We start from the raw sequence: 16,945 nt of genomic DNA, 5'->3' as shown, positions 1-16,945 counted from the left end.
ATATAATAAAGATTACTTAGAAGATATTGACTGACTTTACATTTTAGCATTTTAAATTAATAGTACATAACTCGTAGCAGGTCAGTAGTTCTAAAAAAAAGTAGTTAATAATATTTAATATATAATACTTTGGTTCCTTTCCTATTCTTATTAAGTAACCTCATGCTTAACTCTCAACATAAATTATAAATAAAAGAAAAATAAAAACCTCAATTCTTCTTTTTAAAAGAACTTTTTTTAGAACTACTGGCCTGCTATGAGTTATGTACTATTAATTTAAAATGCTAAAATGTAAAATGTGAAGTCTATATGTAAATATTGTACTAAAATAATATCCATCTTATCATTTTTATTTTATTATTTATATTTTTATATCTATATGTTATATAAATATAGATAAAAACACTAAAACAAAAATTTATTTGCAACATACACATCTATTAGTTTTTGTTTGTTTTTGATTTTTTTTACAATTTCTTTTCCAAATAATCATATATTTTATTTGCGATATTTTAAACGATTCTAAACAGTAATTTGAAACAGTTTAAAACAAAAATGTTTAAAACAGTGGACACTGTTTTAAACAAGTTTTAATCAAACAGTTTTAAACACATTGTTTAAAATATACCAACCCTGGCAAAATCTCATTATCATGTACTCAAAGGAAGAATTTATTTTCTCTTCAAAAATATTGTAAAGTTGTATCAAAGAATCAAATCAAACTTACTCAACTCTAAACCAAATTTTTGTTTTAATTTAATATTCTTCACTAAAATACTGCATTTAGTAAAATTCAGAATATATTCAATTAAATTTAATGCTTGTGGTGAACTTGTGATATATTCGCGGATATACAAACTTATGATACACTTAAAATAAATAATATTGACTCGAATACAGTATACATTTTTCTCTGTGTAGACATACAACCCACATTATGATATTTACTGCCAGTAATTCTAACGTTTCAAGATCCTTTGCGCTCTCATCCTGTCATCCGTGCGAGGTAAAATCACGAGAGATACGCTGGTTAACGGTTGTATAGGCGATGAATTTTTACAGTACCGTGTAAAAAAGCGAGGAGAGCGACTATGGCCATTGTTGAAAATGTTTCACGAATCATGTTAGGAATCTGTACATTTCTGTAAATAGCAATCACGAAAGATCTAATTATTTTCTATTATAAATGAGTTATATATATATATATATATCATTACGTTGAGTACGTTATTTTATAAGCATACGTTTTCATTGCGAGGCCGTCTGAATTCTAATACTGACATTAATCGTTGAGTCACTCCCCCTCCGTCCCCCCCGTTGTTATTATGTACACCCATCCCAAGTAGAGCATGAAACTCATAATGACATTATGTCAATTAAAAGTCATTTTAGAAAAATCATAATGATCTCATTTGATATACTTCTGGCAATGTTTTGGTGACTTATTTTTGATATTAAACAATTCTAGCGAACTCTGTTGGAGAATATATATACTTTGCGTATGAAATCTTGAGAATCAATTATAATCATTTTTTATATTACGCAATTACTTGTCTAATTATTCATGTATATTTTAATTATATTTAAGCAACATAATCTTTTTAAAATTATATAATGCGATTATTGAACTTAAAAATTTATCATTCTCTTTGTCATCTTTAATTCATTTTTTAATCATTTTTCTTTAGGTAACTTTTAAGTGATAAATAAAATCATGATGTCATAATGATGTCATCTAAAAGTTATTTTAGAAGAATCATAATGATTTCATTTGATATACTTTTGGCAATGTTTTGGTGATTTATTTTTGATATGAAACAATTCTAGCGAATTCTGTTGGAGAATATATATACTTTGCGTATGAAATCTTGAGAATCAATTATAATATCATTTTTTATATTACGCAATTACTTGTCTGCAATTATTCATGTATATTTTAATTATATTTAAGCAATATAATATCTTTTTAAAATTATATAATGCGATTATTGAACTTAAAAATTTATCATTCTTTTTGTCATCTTTAATTCATTTTTTGTTTAGATAACTTTTAAGTGATAAATAAAATCATGATGACGTCATAATGATTTTATTGTCATGAGTTTCATGTTCTACCTGGGCATACACATGCGTATAGCAATGTATACGACGTGTTCCACTTTTGTCACATACCTCTTCGATTATCATTTCCTTCCAGTTTCTTTATTTAGCAAAAATTTGGCCGTTAAAATAATATTTCTAACAATGTGTATTATATTCGAGCCTCTTTAAAGCAAAACTGATGGACTCCACGTAAATTGAATTTTAATATTAGAGCAATGATCGGTGCTTTGGTACTAAAATAAAGAAACTTATGTGAAAAGTGGGATAACATGATTGTAGTAAAAGAAACAAAGTGATTAGTTTCAAGTCAGGGGCAATGTCAGATATTTATCTTGTTTCGTTATACGTTGTATCATGCGTTGCAATATTGGAGCACACATTTCTCGCGGATATCGATGCAAGTTTTGGAAATAGTGACCTTGAAAGAAACAGATTTACCCTATTAAAGTTGTATATTTAAATCAACTGATGATTTGTGTCTCGATGCGCACACGCTTGCTGTTGATTTGTTAATATCATAGCGTATAACGTCGCGTTACGTCACATTTTAATAGCATATAATATTCGTTCTTGCACACTGGATGCAGGAGATTTTTAAATGGGGATTCAAGTTATTCGTTAGCATTAAGTAACTAAAAGTATCACAGTCACTCTTTTTTTGTATATAATATATAATTATGACGAAACACGATGATTCGTGGAAAGGTACCCACGATATAACGAGCACACATGTATGTTTACAAAAAAAAAGTGTTAGGTATAGATAGGTATAGGTGAACTAATTAAATTAATATAATGTTACCTAAACCTAAACTATACATTTTTATAACATGTAAGATGATATGAAATTTATATAGTTTGCAGCATTGAATATTTTTAAATAACCCTTTCGCGAAGAAAATTTATATTTGAATTGTATTAGATCTGGAGCAGTGGTATTTTTGAGAAAAATATTTTTTTATTTTAAATCCCATATTATTTTTGCTTCCATTTTTTTTTACACGAGATACTTTTTTTCACAAGATTTTACTTCGATGCTCGACGCTTTTATATTATACAAAAATAAAATCATGATCATGTGTAATTTTTATTTTGCAGATTGAACCGAAAATAATACAATTAACGATTTTGCTCTTCTTATCAGACTTGTACAAATGTGTAGAATAAATGTAAATGTACGAAAACTTTATATAAAATTACAAATACTATCGATTATTACATTCGTAAATATTTTATCTTATATGTGATCAAGTTCTAGTTTTCTTATTTTCGAACGAAAAGTATCAAAAGAGGAAAATTAATTACGTGGGTGATTTTGAAAATATTCGAAGACTGCTGATGGTAGTGAAATGTCCGAGGCCTTATCGTATCATATATATCGAGTAATTAATATGGAACAATAAAAGTTAAAAAATACATATATAATGCTAATTACGTCAGAAGAAAAAAAATATTAGTTAACGATTAAATACTGTGATCGTTACGTTACTTCGTCTTATATAGAAAACCTTTTAATGAAGCAAAATTGCGCTCTCATAAATTTATTGATGTAAATTGAAATATTTTTCTCCACATCGTTTTTTATTTCCGCTCCGTTCTCAATATTGCTCTGCTTTTCACAAGTTTTATTTCGTTGAATTTCCCAGCTAATCCATACATCTTCATTCCTGATAATACGTATGTGCGTTTCGTTGTGAATATTTATAAAAAAAAAAAAAAGTAAAAGAGCATAAATTGAGAAAAATATGAACAAAAGAAGATGAAATACTTTGCTAAGAAACTTTAATGTTTGGAGACAGTTTCTCTTAGATAGAGGATACGCTATAAGTTTTATTTGTACATAGTGTTATTATGGTTATATAAAAAAACTGCATAATAATAGAGAAAAAAGGAATTATTAATATAATTCTATATTTAATATTATAGTAAGGATGTAATCACACATAGTATTTTTTCCGTCTAACAAAAATAGAAATTTTTCAATATATCGGGCTGCAGGATTACTGTATTTTTAATCATTTTTCATATATACTACAGAGTGTCCAATTTTAACTTGAACAGTAAAATATCTCAAAAACTAAACCCAGCAAACAAAAATGTTTCAGACAAAAGTTGTATGGTTTCGAGGGGGACATAAGATGGTACCATTGGTTTGACCTTGAAGAGTTATTTGAAGGTCACACGAAGATCACCTTCAATTTCTTAAATGGAATCTACATTTTCTCATTACATATTCTTGTAGCTTATCTCGAGAGCTTTCCAAAACACTATAATAAAATATTTTTTCGTTGAGTATTTTTCGAGTTACGAGGCTTGAATAATTTCTTAATTCTATATAAATCATAAAATATCTAGTAAAATATTCATTTTTCGATTATTTTACCTGAATACTTTTATGCACAAAATAATGTGAGAAATCGATCCCTCGAAACCATACAACTTTTGTCTGAAATATTTTTGTTTGCTGGGCCTAGTTTTTGAGATATTTTACTCTCTGACTTAAAATGGGACACCCTGTTATGTTTATATGTGTGCACACTCGCATATGCACATATAAATATATAAAAGTTACGCAATAGCAATTCTATACACGGATTAGGAGATATTCCTTTCATTAATAATGCAAAAATATAATTGATTGCACCTACATAAAAACTGTTTATTACTCGATATAAAGCATCCTTCGTATGTACACGTTGCTGTCGAGGCAACGGGAGAATGTATTTCCAAATTGTAAATCAATAGATCATTTATATATTAGAGATCTTTTCAATGTGCCTTACAGCATCCTTCAATTTGTACACTAGCTCTTGCAGCTGTTGTATGGTGCATGTAAATGTTACGTATTTCATTTCGTTACACTTTCTCGTGCCCAATCGAATATTATAAGTTGGCATGTCGGTAGAGCAACAAGTGCTAATCTGTATTCGAGAACACATACACAGAAATACATTTTATTTAATGCAACTTGAGCAAAAGACGTACATTGTTGGAATTGTGTAAAGTAATACACTTTAGGCAAAGTTATTCAAGAACTTACCTTAACGCAGTGATGTAAACTCCAATCGACATCCACTACGTGTGCTATGCTGTCTCCTGTCAACTCCAATTGCGTCTGAATCTCTTGCTTATTGTTCATGTAAGTGCTACACAACTTTTCAATCCTCTGTCCATTAATATGCTCATTGCGTAGGAAGATTTTTAAATTCTCCTCGTCGTAGTCGTGTCTAGCAGCTTCTACAAAGAGGCAGGATATACTGGCAATGGCAGCCTTCACCAGATCTGACTTGGATGGATATATACTGGCGATGCCTGTGAAACATACAATAAATAATTGTGTGAACAAGATATCTAGAATAAGTTTATATTGTCTTGAGATACAAGTGGAATGAAATTTAGAGTTATTTATACTTTTTCCATCGCTGGTATTCTTACAGATGTAAGATACTGTGACGTCTAATAATTGCAGAAATGTTTCTTCGGGTAAAATGTTGCTACTTTGAATGTTTGCTAGGCCATCGATTATTTCTTTTGACAATTCCATTTTGGTTTAGCATCAATTATATTCAAGATAAGTAAGAGTAGAAGCTATATCATAAATATTCATTAATATCAATAGAAAATAATGAATTAGCTTGTGCACTTGTGCTTCAATAATGACTTTGATGAAATTTTTCGTGAAATCATGTTGATCTTGTGAGACTCCCTGGATTAGCCATAAACTGTTTTATGTTGATTTTTGCCTAAAACAGACAAAAGGAGAGGTGAAAATTTCCTCTCTCAATTTCAACAATAATTAAACTAAGGTTATAAGATACACAATAGTCAATTGATTCTCTATAAGAATTTAATATTTTACGAACCATGTTTCACATTTGTCTCAGATATCATGAAAAATTAAGAAAATTTCTTATTTTTGCACAATTATCGATGAATTACAAAACAATAACAACTGTTCTATCGAACTGTCAAAACTTCATACGTGCGAGAAAAAGCTCTATTCAGACAGTCAACTGTCTGTGAAGTTGTCAACGATTGTTGACAACACGATTATTGACACATGACATAAATATGATTAATCATATAGTAATATAATTAATTAATATGATTAATCCCAAAATATAAATAAATATAAAATAATCGAGAAAAATAGAAGAAGGTAAAGACCAAACATGTGTTCAGTGATTTTAGAGATAAGCGCATGCGCGAGAAAAAGGATCTTAAAGCTTGAGGATCTTGAAACTTGAAATGAGTGAAACAGTAAATATTAATTTGTTTTATTAAATCGCAAAATCTTTTTATGTAATATCGGCCTAATTCTCCGCGCATGCGCGGCGATAAAGCGTGATATAAAATAGATATAAAGAGCAAATATAGAAAAGATTATTACATATTTATTATATATATATATATATATATACATATTTATTATATATATATATATATATATATATATATATATAATAAATAATATATATAATATATAATAAATAATATATATAATATATAATATATAATAAATAATATATATATATATATATATATATATATATTATTTTGAGAAAATTTGATGATATATATTATTTTGATATATATTATTTTGAGAAAATTTGATGATAAAGAATAAATTGAAATATATTATTTTGAGAAAATTTGATGATATATATTATTTTGATATATATTATTTTGAGAAATTTTGATGATAAAGAATAAATTGAAATATATATATATATATATATATATATATATATATATATTTCAATTTATTCCTTATCAACAAAATTTCTTTTTAAGTAAAAATTAAAATATAAAAATGTTTTTTCTTTCTCTTTATTTCTCTGTCTCTCTCTCTCTTTTATTTTGTTTAGATAATTTAGCCATGTAATTCAATATTTTTTATTAAATTTTAATTATACTCTTTTTGCAGCTACTCGAATAGATCTGGACAATTTTTAGAGGAAGATTCTTTTCCTGCTTTGGAATATTTGAGTCAAGGCGGACATTTTTTTCTTTTGTCTGCTACTTTGAGGGGGGACCAATCGGAACGCAGATTGATATACTTGGCTCTATCAAACGAGGACTATCTCTCATCACACCCCTGCCAACTATAAACAAAAGATATTACATATTTTAATCGTGTAGCCTACATAATTTTCCGTTGTGTGTAATCGCAATTAAACAAATATCTTGTATAACGACGTTTCCTCAGATTTGCGATTTATTAGGGAAACAATCGTAATCTCGGCGCAAAAATTATTTAACCTCGCAAACATGGTAAGCAGATGATATCGCCTCAATATTTTTATAAAGATCTTGATAAAAAGGCAGATAGATATGCGTGTAAAAAATGTCATGTTTTCTCTTTTCTTTCTATCGGTTATTTTTTAATTAACTCGAATTATGCTCGCACTTGTAAATAAATCGTAAATTATAACACTTGGAAGTAACATGGTTAGATTTTTGATTCACACAATATTTTAAAAATTATGCTTCAGTACACATTAATTATATCTAGACGTCACATCTTTCATGTAATTGTTTTATAATATTATATAGGATGATGATGACCATTATCCAAGCGGTTACGATGATCATTATCAAAGTGGTTCCTTCCCCAAAGATTTTGGATATGCGCCATTCGATGGAGAAACTGAAGGGTCCATGGATCCATTAGCAGGGGAACAGAAGCCTAGAATTCTTCTGATGGGTCTCAGACGGTAGCTCTTATTTTTTATGAAAGAAATGAGTGTTTAAATTTAATTAAAAAAAAAAAATTTAATCGAATAATTTACCTTTTGATTTTTTTCTTTTTTTCTTTCTTTAGTAGTGGCAAGTCGTCGATACAAAAGGTGGTTTTCCACAAAATGTCACCAAACGAGACATTATTCTTAGAAAGTACAAATAAAATAATTAAAGACGATATAAGTAACTCGAGCTTTGTACAATTTCAAATATGGGATTTTCCTGGGCAAATCGACTTCTTTGACCCTACTTTTGACAGTGATATGATATTTGGTGGTTGCGGAGCATTGGTGTTTGTGATAGATGCTCAGGATGATTACATGGAGGCGCTTAATAAACTTCATATAACGGTTACAAAGGCATACAAGGTTAATCAAGCGATCAAGTTTGAGGTTTTTATTCATAAAGTTGATGGATTATCGGATGACTGTAAGATGGAAACACAGAGGGATATTCACACGAGAGCCAATGATGATTTAGCGGATGCTGGTAAATTAAAGATCTTGTTACGTAAAGGTTTTAAAGAAATCATAAGATTTTAAAGGTTTTAAAAAATTTTAGAAGGTCTTAAAGAAATAAGATTTTAAAGAATAAGAAATAAGAATAAATAATAAGATTTTAAAGAAACATTGTCTATATCTATTTCTTTTTAGGATGTGATCAGATACATTTGAGTTTTCATTTAACTTCAATATATGATCATAGTATATTTGAAGCGTTCAGCAAAGTTGTTCAGAAATTAATACCACAGCTGCCTACCCTAGAAAATTTACTCAATATACTCATATCGGTAAGAAAATTAATTTTATTTTGTCCAAAAATGTAGGATGTTCTATAATAAAATTTATTTTTAAAATATAATTACAGAATTCTGCAATTGAAAAGGCGTTTTTATTTGATGTCGTCTCAAAAATTTATATCGCAACTGATAGTTCACCTGTTGATATGCAAAGTTATGAACTATGTTGTGATATGATTGATGTTGTTATTGATGTTTCTTGCATATATGGGTAAATTGCATTTTAATATACATACACATACACGTATTTTTATCTGGTTGGCATTTTTTCTTTATATTTCTCTTTATCTTTGTCTCAGATTAAGAGAGGATTTAGAAGCTGCAGCATTTGACAACCAAAGTTCCAGTCTAATCAAATTAAATAATGGTACAATCTTATATTTGCGCGAAGTGAATAAATTTTTAGCTTTGGTCTGTATCTTACGAGAAGATAATTTTGATAGACAAGGTGAAAATAATTATAACATTTATGCATAGGAAAATGAATGTTTCTTTTATATAATAATGATTTATATAATTATTATTATTATTCATATAATTCAATATAATTATTATATAATTATAAATAATAATAATTTATTAATTATTTTTGTCTTTTTAATTTGCAGGTGTGATCGATTATAACTTTCTTTGTTTTCGCAAGGCTATACAACAAGTATTCGAATTGCGAAATAAAGCGTTGGCCGCGACAAACGCAAACAACCACTCCTCCTCTCCCGTTAGTGCAAATGAAACGTCAAATGTTTCCACAGTATCGCAAACTGGAACTATCGGACAAAACGGTACTGTCGTAATTGGGCAGAGTTAATTTTCATGTGCAGTATGTATAGAACAAGTTATGCAAAAATGTAAAATAATAGATATGTTAATATTAATTTTATTAATGCTTATCTGGACATTTCCCTCTGCAAATACGTCCCATACAAAATTTTCTTTTTCTTTTCTCTCTAGTATATTTTATGCTTTTTATAATATATTATTAAACGCGGAATATCTTTTGTACCGAAAATAACTTATATAGCCTTATAAGTTATTGTAATCGTATTATTTTTAAGCTGTAACTATTCCTAACTCACCGATTATAGCGAATTTTTATAATCAATATTTTTTTTAAAAAAATTGAATGGCATACATATGTTATTAGCTATTAATTTTCTTGTATGTTTCAATGAGATGTAATGTATGATAATATATGTTTTTAAAAATCTTTATATTTTTTCTATTCCAAAGCCACTTCCCAAATACACATGCATACTTTATAATTTCTAAATCTCCTTTTAAACATTTATGTGTTGCATAAATCCTTTATTCAGAACATTATAAAACCAGAAAACGAAAGAAGCATTTTATCTGTACATGTGGCATAAAATTATTAAATATTATTTATTTTTATTTACATCTATTTTTAGAATCTTCCTTCCTGTAATATTACGAATTGGCAACGATATTTTTTATCTCGTCGTGTAAGGCATAAGATGAATTTAGAATAACGAATTGTTCCTCGTATTGATACCAGCGTAAATAGGAAAAAGTTTGTTCATATTCACTCAAGGACACTTCTACAGGTAACAATGATTCTGAACTACAACTTCAAAGAAATATCAGTGATATCGCATGCTTTGACTTATAACATACAGGGTGCCTCAAAAGTCCCGGACCGGTCGAATATTTCATAAACTACATATTCGAAAAAAATATGTAATTGCAATTAACAATTACATATTTTTTTTTTAAACAACTATGTGTTTTCTTTACACTAATTGATTCATCTCATTATTTTGTACATAAAATTGTTAAGGTAAGATAATCGAAAAATGAATATTTTACTAGATATTTTATGGTTTATGCAAAATTAAGAAATTATTCAAGCCTCATAACTTGAAAAATACTCAACGAAAAAATATTTTATTATAGTGTTTTGGAAAGCTCTCGAGATAAGCTACACGAATATGTAATAAAAAATAGGGGGTTCCATTTAAGAAATTGACGGTGATCTTTACATGATTTTCAAATGACTCTCCCATATCAAATCATTGCCATTATCTGATGGCCCCCTTTAAGCCATACAACTTTTGTCTGAAACATTTCTTTCTAAAGTGCATAGTTTATGAAATATTCGATCAGTCCGGGACTTTTGGGACACCCTGTATAGAATATTCATTAATCATATTTCTATTTACCTCGTTTGCCAAGTCTTTCCATAAATCAACTTTGGAATTGGCAGGGGGATACCTGAAGGTGGTAAACTCTGGTGCGCAATTTCCGTCAATAAAGTTCGACTAAGATCAGTGAGAAGCTTAATGAATCTATCATTATTCTCAAACGGTTTGTCAGCACAAACTGCAGATGTTGGCATCAACTTATCTGGAAAGGATTAGGAGGGGAAACAGGATGGCTTTTGTGGAAGTTGAAATAAATATCGAATATTAATTAATATCGATGATTATGCAAATATATTTAATGTGCCAAATATAATTTTTATGCACAATTTTTATTAAAAAAAATAAATCAACATTTTCTCTCAGATGCATAAAAAACAATTTCATCTTAAATATATATATACATAATGCTATATTACAAGTGTAATAAAAATTCCTGCGCGCAACAACTTTATAATTATACAAATTTCTAAAGTAATTAGTATGATTATTATTAAAAAAATTTATAATTAATATAGCATTTATATGCGAGATGTAAAATATACTGATCTAAGGGAACAATAATCTGGCTAAATATATATAATTGTATTATTAAATTGTAGTATGAAGCAAAAAATTGATATGTGTGAAATGATTAACGCGAGTGTTAATCTTAAACTCGGGAAAACAGGAGATTACACTGATAATATTGGTTAAATCGATATGAAAATCGATATTCTATTGACACAAGATTAAGCACACGGCATACTGCAATTAAAAGCTGAACTTAAGCCAGTCACTGTAAATAAAGCAGGGAAAAAACATTAAACATGAGTTAAAAATGATGTTAATTATCATGCAATAAAGATTCGTTTTTTAATATCCTTAACTAGTATGCTATATTAGTATGCTATTTTCTCAAGTATATGGTAAATATATTCAAGATTTGATATATTCAAGTATATATTAATCATAATATCATTAACATATCTCAGTGATTGACAAAAGAATAAGCAAATATCACATTATCTTATCGCCAACTTTCATAATCTTGTCTCCAGAATATTTATCAATTAATTATTATTAATTAATTGAATCGCGGGCAATTATGTTGAAATATATCAAGTATCGATAATAAATTTTGGAACTTACAATAATCTGCATCCTTATGTTGTACCGCATTGTGCAATGCTAAAGCAAGATATGTATGATATTTTATGTAACTCTGTTCCATCACATCCAATTCTGGAGCAGCTAACAATAATTTCTTGCGTGACCATCTATCTCGTATGTGAATACACATTTCAATCATCTGAAATAAAATAATTGTATATATATAAGTTAATTTAAAATGAGTAGAAAAAGATAATTTAATATTAATATTAATATAAATTTATTATATGTATAAGATTATTTTATATTATATATATTTATATATATTTAAAGAGATAATTTAATATTATATATATATTTATAATTGTATGATATATATATACATACATTATTTATGGTTATCATTAAATCTTGAAACTCCTCGGTTAATAAGCAATGTTCATGAACTTTGTTCAAATATTCATTGTGCACTGCAAAAAAAAAATAGTTGCTTATATTTATCAAAATGTCTTCAAAATGTTAAAATATTTCACTCAATATATTTCTTGGATAAATTTGATATTTCATATACATAAGGTATTGAACAAAATTTCTTTTTCCCCAATTATGATTGTGATAATCATATATATTACCTGATATAATGGTATCAAGACTATCTGTCTGAGCGAGAACCTTCTCTAACATAAGACCTAGACTTTGTAACACTTGGCCAGACAAATATGTGTGTATAGATCCTATTGCATGTAACAACCAAAATTTTAAGCTTTCAAGACGTCTTATATGAAATTGTTCCAATCTATCTCTTATACATGGCGACTTAGAATCCTCTAAATCTGAAAAAAGCAATGATGAAATGAAACAATAGACGGTTCACACAAAAATACCGTACTTTTTATACAAGTTGGATTCGTTATTTACCGCAAAATCTCAAATTATTTAACGCCCATAGAGCCCATTTCAACTTCAATTGAAATCTAAATATTTCATTATATTTTTCCAAGATTTTCTTGGTCAATACTATACTTATAGGCCACTCTACTGTGTAATGCAATATTATGCCATTTACAGCTTGTAACACTTGATGAGTATTGATGTTGCTTTGAACTGTGATGGACCAACGCGAGCTTGTATCTGGCCAATATTGAGAAAATACTTCTTCAAGAATACACGACAAAAAGTACGAATTAGCCCACATTTGATTATTTTCAATCTATAAAATAAATATTTATAAAATAAATATTTATAAAAGAATTTATAAATATTTATAAAAAAATGTATAAATATTTATAAAATATTTATCAAATAAATATTTATGCAAACAAGTATTGCAATATTTTTCTTCTCAGTTTCTTTTTCACTTTACCTCATAAAATAAGATTTGATAGAATTTATTCATAACATGTCCAGCTTCCATCATATAAACGAATCTCAATAGTTTTAAATGTGTCTGTAACTTATATTCCTCAACCATAATATTTCTCACTAATTTGCTAGCGCTATTGTAGCGCAAGATTAAAATCTCAGACAATGTATTCTTCAAAATGTTTTGCAGCGGCAAGATATATTTTATCTTTTGTAGCCTGAGAAAACAAATGTTATTGCATTATTACAAATGTATAAATTAGCCCAACATATCCAGGGTTTTCGAAAAGTCCGGAAAATTCAAGGTGACCTTCCAGCGACTATTCAAGGTCAAACCATTGCCATCATTTTATAGCTCTCTTTAAACCAAACAACTTTTATTTGAAACATTTTTCTCTAAAATGCTTTATTTTTTAGATATTCGACCGTTTCCGGACTTTTCGAAAACCCTGTATATTCGTGAATAACTTTATATACATATATAAAAGTATACTTTTTATATAAATCATATAATTGATCTTGCTTTGCTTTAGAGGCGCGGATATTATGCGTACAACTATCCACTGTATCATTTTTGTATAATTCACATGGCATATAATCTTCCATAGCTTTCATGAGAAATGGATTGTGTAAAGTTGATAATTGTTCTATTATATTTCTTTCAATATCAGCATCATATTCTTGCAGGGATATTCTATCGATTTGTAACATGCTTGCATCAGTCTCCTCAATTGCTGGACTGTACTTGGAAATTTCTAACAATAATCTATTTTGTAATTCAATGTTTAATGAGATCCTCACATCTGCAATAAATTGCAATGAGTAAGTTTGCAATATATAAAAGAATGATAAAGAAATCAACTATAGAGACCATTATTTTCATTGTCCAATTTCCATATATCAGTAATTCGATCCAGAGAGACAAGTAATTCAATACTATGACCCATATGTTGCACCTTTTGCAGCAAAAATTGCATAATTGGATCTGTCCAACAAATATTATCGGATAATCGAACTGTAAATTTTTCATTTTGCTCAGCATTTTCCATTAATACATTTTCTGGAACTCTGACATATTTAACAATAAATTAGCTATCGTATAAATATATTAAAATTTTAGTTTTAGCTTCTTAATTTACCTCACGATTATAAATTCATCCCTCCAGTCTTCTAATCGTCCCTCGCTTAGCCATGTATCAATTATGTTAAGATAAACAGTAAGACTGCATAGGTATAAATTTGTACAAATTTCTGTTCTTTCACGATTATGAGAATTTTGCATCTCATAATATAAAGACGATAATAGTCGAGACGCACATTTCCAATTAGAATTAACTTTCCAATCAGTTACAACTTTGTGATGCACATCATGAAGTATCCTTATAGTATTCAAGTATTTTCTCAGACTAGCCGATAAAGATAAAAATGTATTGCAATTTTCTAGAATATAAACAAATGTTTAACAACGAGCCTACAAATGACAAAAAATTAATTAATTAATTATGCAAACTTACCTTGCTTCAAAACATCTTTTTCTATATCAATTACTTTTTTCTTGAATTCATACAAGTATCGTCCAAGTGCAGCATTATATGCCTCATAGGTCAAGGGAGGATTCCAAAGTTTTGATTCTTGATTATAAGTTGGTCGCAACTCTGCTCCAAATCTTTCAATATCATGTATCATTGAAAAGCATTCGCAGAATGGTGATAGAATGCTTTTAAAAGCAGTCTAAAAATAATATTCAAATAATATAGCAGGCTATCTGATTTTCTGCCTAAAGCATGGTACAAAAAATCCTGAAAAATACATACAGTTGTCAAACTTGGTATTGATACGTCAGGACGTATCGAAAATTTTGATTCAGTTTCCTGTTGAAATACCACCATTGATGTTTGAGCGTAAAACATCCATAATAATTCTCTGCATACTTGATATTCACTGAGAGTAGCTATTTTGTACAATACTGATAAGCTTGTTTCATGCCTGTAATATATGGATATACACATGTTTGTATGTATATATAATTTATATTTTTATATTTATATTATTTATATTATTTTTATATTTATATTATTTATATTATTTATATTATTTTTTTATTTTCAAGATAAGGAGACAGATATTCACCAAATATCACATATATTAGCATCGCAAGATCGTTTGGCAACAGGATATTTTTGGCATTGTAAATTGTTCCACCAATCAGTTTGCACATTTGACAAGAGCCATTTTCTAGACTCAAGATTTTGTGCTAATATTAGGGAAAATTTATCTGTTGCATCAGGAATTTCTGAAGACTGTGCAATATCCAACTGTAAGTTAGATATTTGTGTAGGCAAAGAAATATCATTTTCATCGGTCCCTTCTTCTTCTGTTAAATCAGACCATTCCTGTATAAGTGCAAAAATTATGAAAATATATTCATGATAATTTTAAAATATATATTGTTTGTGTACAAATACTTACACTCTCGCTATCATCGCTCTTATAATCACAAAAGAAATTCTCTTGGCCCTCCTTTAAATACTGCGTCCAGTCTATTTCTTCTGTAATACTATCTTCCTTTGCAGAGGTTGCATTAAAATTGTGCTCGCCACGTATGAGTTTTAAGCTATCCAAGTTAGACTTGTGAGTTTCAGTGGACAAATCCAACAAGAATGTTAACAGACACCACTGCAAATCGTACTGTGGATGCTGCTCAAAATCAAAACTTGATAAAAAGGAGTCGACTAATTCTTGAAATTTCTTAGCAACCTCAAACTTTCCATGGATTGAAAATTTAGTGACTATTGCATTTATGGCTTCCTTAGTCGCGTGACTATTGACAGATAGATAGCGATGATGTTTAATATTTGACAAACAGAATCGTTCGCATATTCGAAATCCTTCTTCATCTTCCTGAATGCACAAGAGTATATATTTTATAGAATATGTTTTTAATGCACATTATAAATAATTATCCAATATATTTTTAACGCATATTGTAAATAATTATCCAATTATGTAGACATGTACCTCAAACGATGTAAGTGCTGTTATAAGCTGCTTTAAGTCGTTATGAATATCATTCAGTACCCGAGTACTCATCTTTGTTGTCCAAAGTCATCAAGCAAGTATTATATGTGCACTAAAAAAATTAATAATAAATTTAATAAGTTAATTAATTTAATAAATTTAGTAAGTTTAATTAATTTAATAAATTAAATAAGTATTGAAGTAGTATGCTTATAATAATATTTAATATTTAATACATTTTTATTCTAATGTTTTAAGAGGAAGACTCACGAGGTAAATAATGCCTTTTCTTCAAAGTTAAAGAAACGCATGATATTATTATCCTGAAATTTAACATGCAATTTAAATTTTAAAAAATTTGTATTTATTCTTCCAAACACTTGACATTCGTGCCATCGATCAAATTACATTATTTATCGAATTGTCAAAAAATGTTTGTCAATACATCACATTTGAATCGTTCCTAGAACGTCGTCACAAGATCAATGGCGTTTGATGTTTCAAGCCTACCACAGGTTTTTGTATCGAATAAGGGAGCGTCCCGTTTGATTACGTTGCGATTGACCACAGCCAATTATATCGACCTGTGCCTAGGGTAACCAGCAACGATTAACCAATCAGAGAGTCCTATTTTGAATTGGCCAATTGGCGACGTGGTCAATCGAGTGCC

At 28.4% G+C, this 16,945-nt stretch overlaps 3 protein-coding genes across 6 annotated transcripts; 1 reads left to right on the top strand and 2 right to left on the bottom strand.

Annotated features, from left to right (window-relative positions):
• Positions 1-4,532: 4,532 nt before the first annotated feature.
• On the bottom strand, positions 4,533-6,192 carry LOC105254602 (COMM domain-containing protein 3). Its single transcript, XM_011263385.3, has 4 exons — positions 5,967-6,192; positions 5,515-5,846; positions 5,144-5,415; positions 4,533-5,024 (listed from the first exon to the last, which is right to left on the bottom strand). The coding sequence occupies exons 2-4, from the start codon at positions 5,645-5,647 to the stop codon at positions 4,854-4,856; spliced, it is 576 nt and encodes a 191-aa protein (XP_011261687.1). The 5' UTR covers positions 5,648-5,846; positions 5,967-6,192; the 3' UTR covers positions 4,533-4,853.
• Positions 6,193-7,126: 934 nt separating this feature from the next.
• On the top strand, positions 7,127-10,197 carry LOC105254599 (ras-related GTP-binding protein C). Of its 2 annotated transcripts, XM_025410443.1 has the most exons (8): positions 7,127-7,377; positions 7,660-7,820; positions 7,928-8,334; positions 8,499-8,635; positions 8,713-8,855; positions 8,944-9,092; positions 9,253-9,464; positions 10,054-10,197. In XM_025410443.1, the coding sequence occupies exons 1-7, from the start codon at positions 7,375-7,377 to the stop codon at positions 9,450-9,452; spliced, it is 1,200 nt and encodes a 399-aa protein (XP_025266228.1). In that variant the 5' UTR covers positions 7,127-7,374; the 3' UTR covers positions 9,453-9,464; positions 10,054-10,197. The 2 variants fall into 2 exon arrangements, with proteins under 2 accessions (XP_025266228.1, XP_011261682.1); XM_011263380.3 differs by lacking the exon at positions 10,054-10,197 and having other exon boundaries at positions 7,282-7,377; positions 9,253-9,750.
• Positions 10,198-10,869: 672 nt separating this feature from the next.
• LOC105254601 (gamma-tubulin complex component 5) lies at positions 10,870-16,801 on the bottom strand. Of its 3 annotated transcripts, XM_025410441.1 has the most exons (16): positions 16,786-16,801; positions 16,546-16,598; positions 16,276-16,387; positions 15,727-16,158; positions 15,388-15,650; positions 15,072-15,243; positions 14,772-14,988; positions 14,397-14,697; positions 14,129-14,325; positions 13,751-14,060; positions 13,259-13,475; positions 12,814-13,105; positions 12,528-12,728; positions 12,283-12,365; positions 11,935-12,094; positions 11,306-11,581 (listed from the first exon to the last, which is right to left on the bottom strand). In XM_025410441.1, exons 3-16 carry the CDS (start codon positions 16,345-16,347, stop codon positions 11,535-11,537), a joined length of 2,964 nt encoding a protein of 987 aa, XP_025266226.1. In that variant the 5' UTR covers positions 16,348-16,387; positions 16,546-16,598; positions 16,786-16,801; the 3' UTR covers positions 11,306-11,534. The 3 variants fall into 3 exon arrangements, with proteins under 3 accessions (XP_025266227.1, XP_025266226.1, XP_011261684.1); XM_025410442.1 differs by lacking the exons at positions 11,306-11,581; positions 16,786-16,801 and adding an exon at positions 10,870-11,039 and having other exon boundaries at positions 16,546-16,757; XM_011263382.3 differs by lacking the exon at positions 16,786-16,801 and having other exon boundaries at positions 16,546-16,757.
• Positions 16,802-16,945: the final 144 nt, after the last annotated feature.

The sequence above is a fragment of the Camponotus floridanus genome, unplaced genomic scaffold, assembly GCF_003227725.1.
Source record: "Camponotus floridanus strain SB8 unplaced genomic scaffold, Cflo_v7.5 scaffold32, whole genome shotgun sequence".
NCBI lineage: Eukaryota > Metazoa > Arthropoda > Insecta > Hymenoptera > Formicidae > Camponotus > Camponotus floridanus.
The sequence above is the reverse complement of the archived record's forward strand: the minus strand, read 5'-3'. Positions and strand labels throughout refer to the sequence as shown.

Excerpts from the sequence above, each read along its gene's own strand:
- LOC105254602 (XM_011263385.3), bottom strand. The coding sequence starts at position 5,647 with ATGGAATTGTCAAAAGAAATAATCGATGGCCTAGCAAACATTCAAAGT. Across the intron at positions 5,416-5,514 it reads GAATACCAGCGATGGAAAAA|GCATCGCCAGTATATATCCA; the intron begins GTATAAATAACT and ends TATGTTTCACAG. Across the intron at positions 5,025-5,143 it reads GTTTACATCACTGCGTTAAG|ATTAGCACTTGTTGCTCTAC; the intron begins GTAAGTTCTTGA and ends TCTCGAATACAG.
- LOC105254599 (XM_025410443.1), top strand. Across the intron at positions 8,335-8,498 it reads TGATGATTTAGCGGATGCTG|GATGTGATCAGATACATTTG; the intron begins GTAAATTAAAGA and ends ATTTCTTTTTAG. Across the intron at positions 8,636-8,712 it reads TACTCAATATACTCATATCG|AATTCTGCAATTGAAAAGGC; the intron begins GTAAGAAAATTA and ends ATATAATTACAG.
- LOC105254601 (XM_025410441.1), bottom strand. The coding sequence starts at position 16,347 with ATGAGTACTCGGGTACTGAATGATATTCATAACGACTTAAAGCAGCTT. Across the intron at positions 14,061-14,128 it reads ATTGGACAATGAAAATAATG|ATGTGAGGATCTCATTAAAC; the intron begins GTCTCTATAGTT and ends AATTTATTGCAG. Across the intron at positions 13,106-13,258 it reads ATCAAATCTTATTTTATGAG|ATTGAAAATAATCAAATGTG; the intron begins GTAAAGTGAAAA and ends TTTATTTTATAG.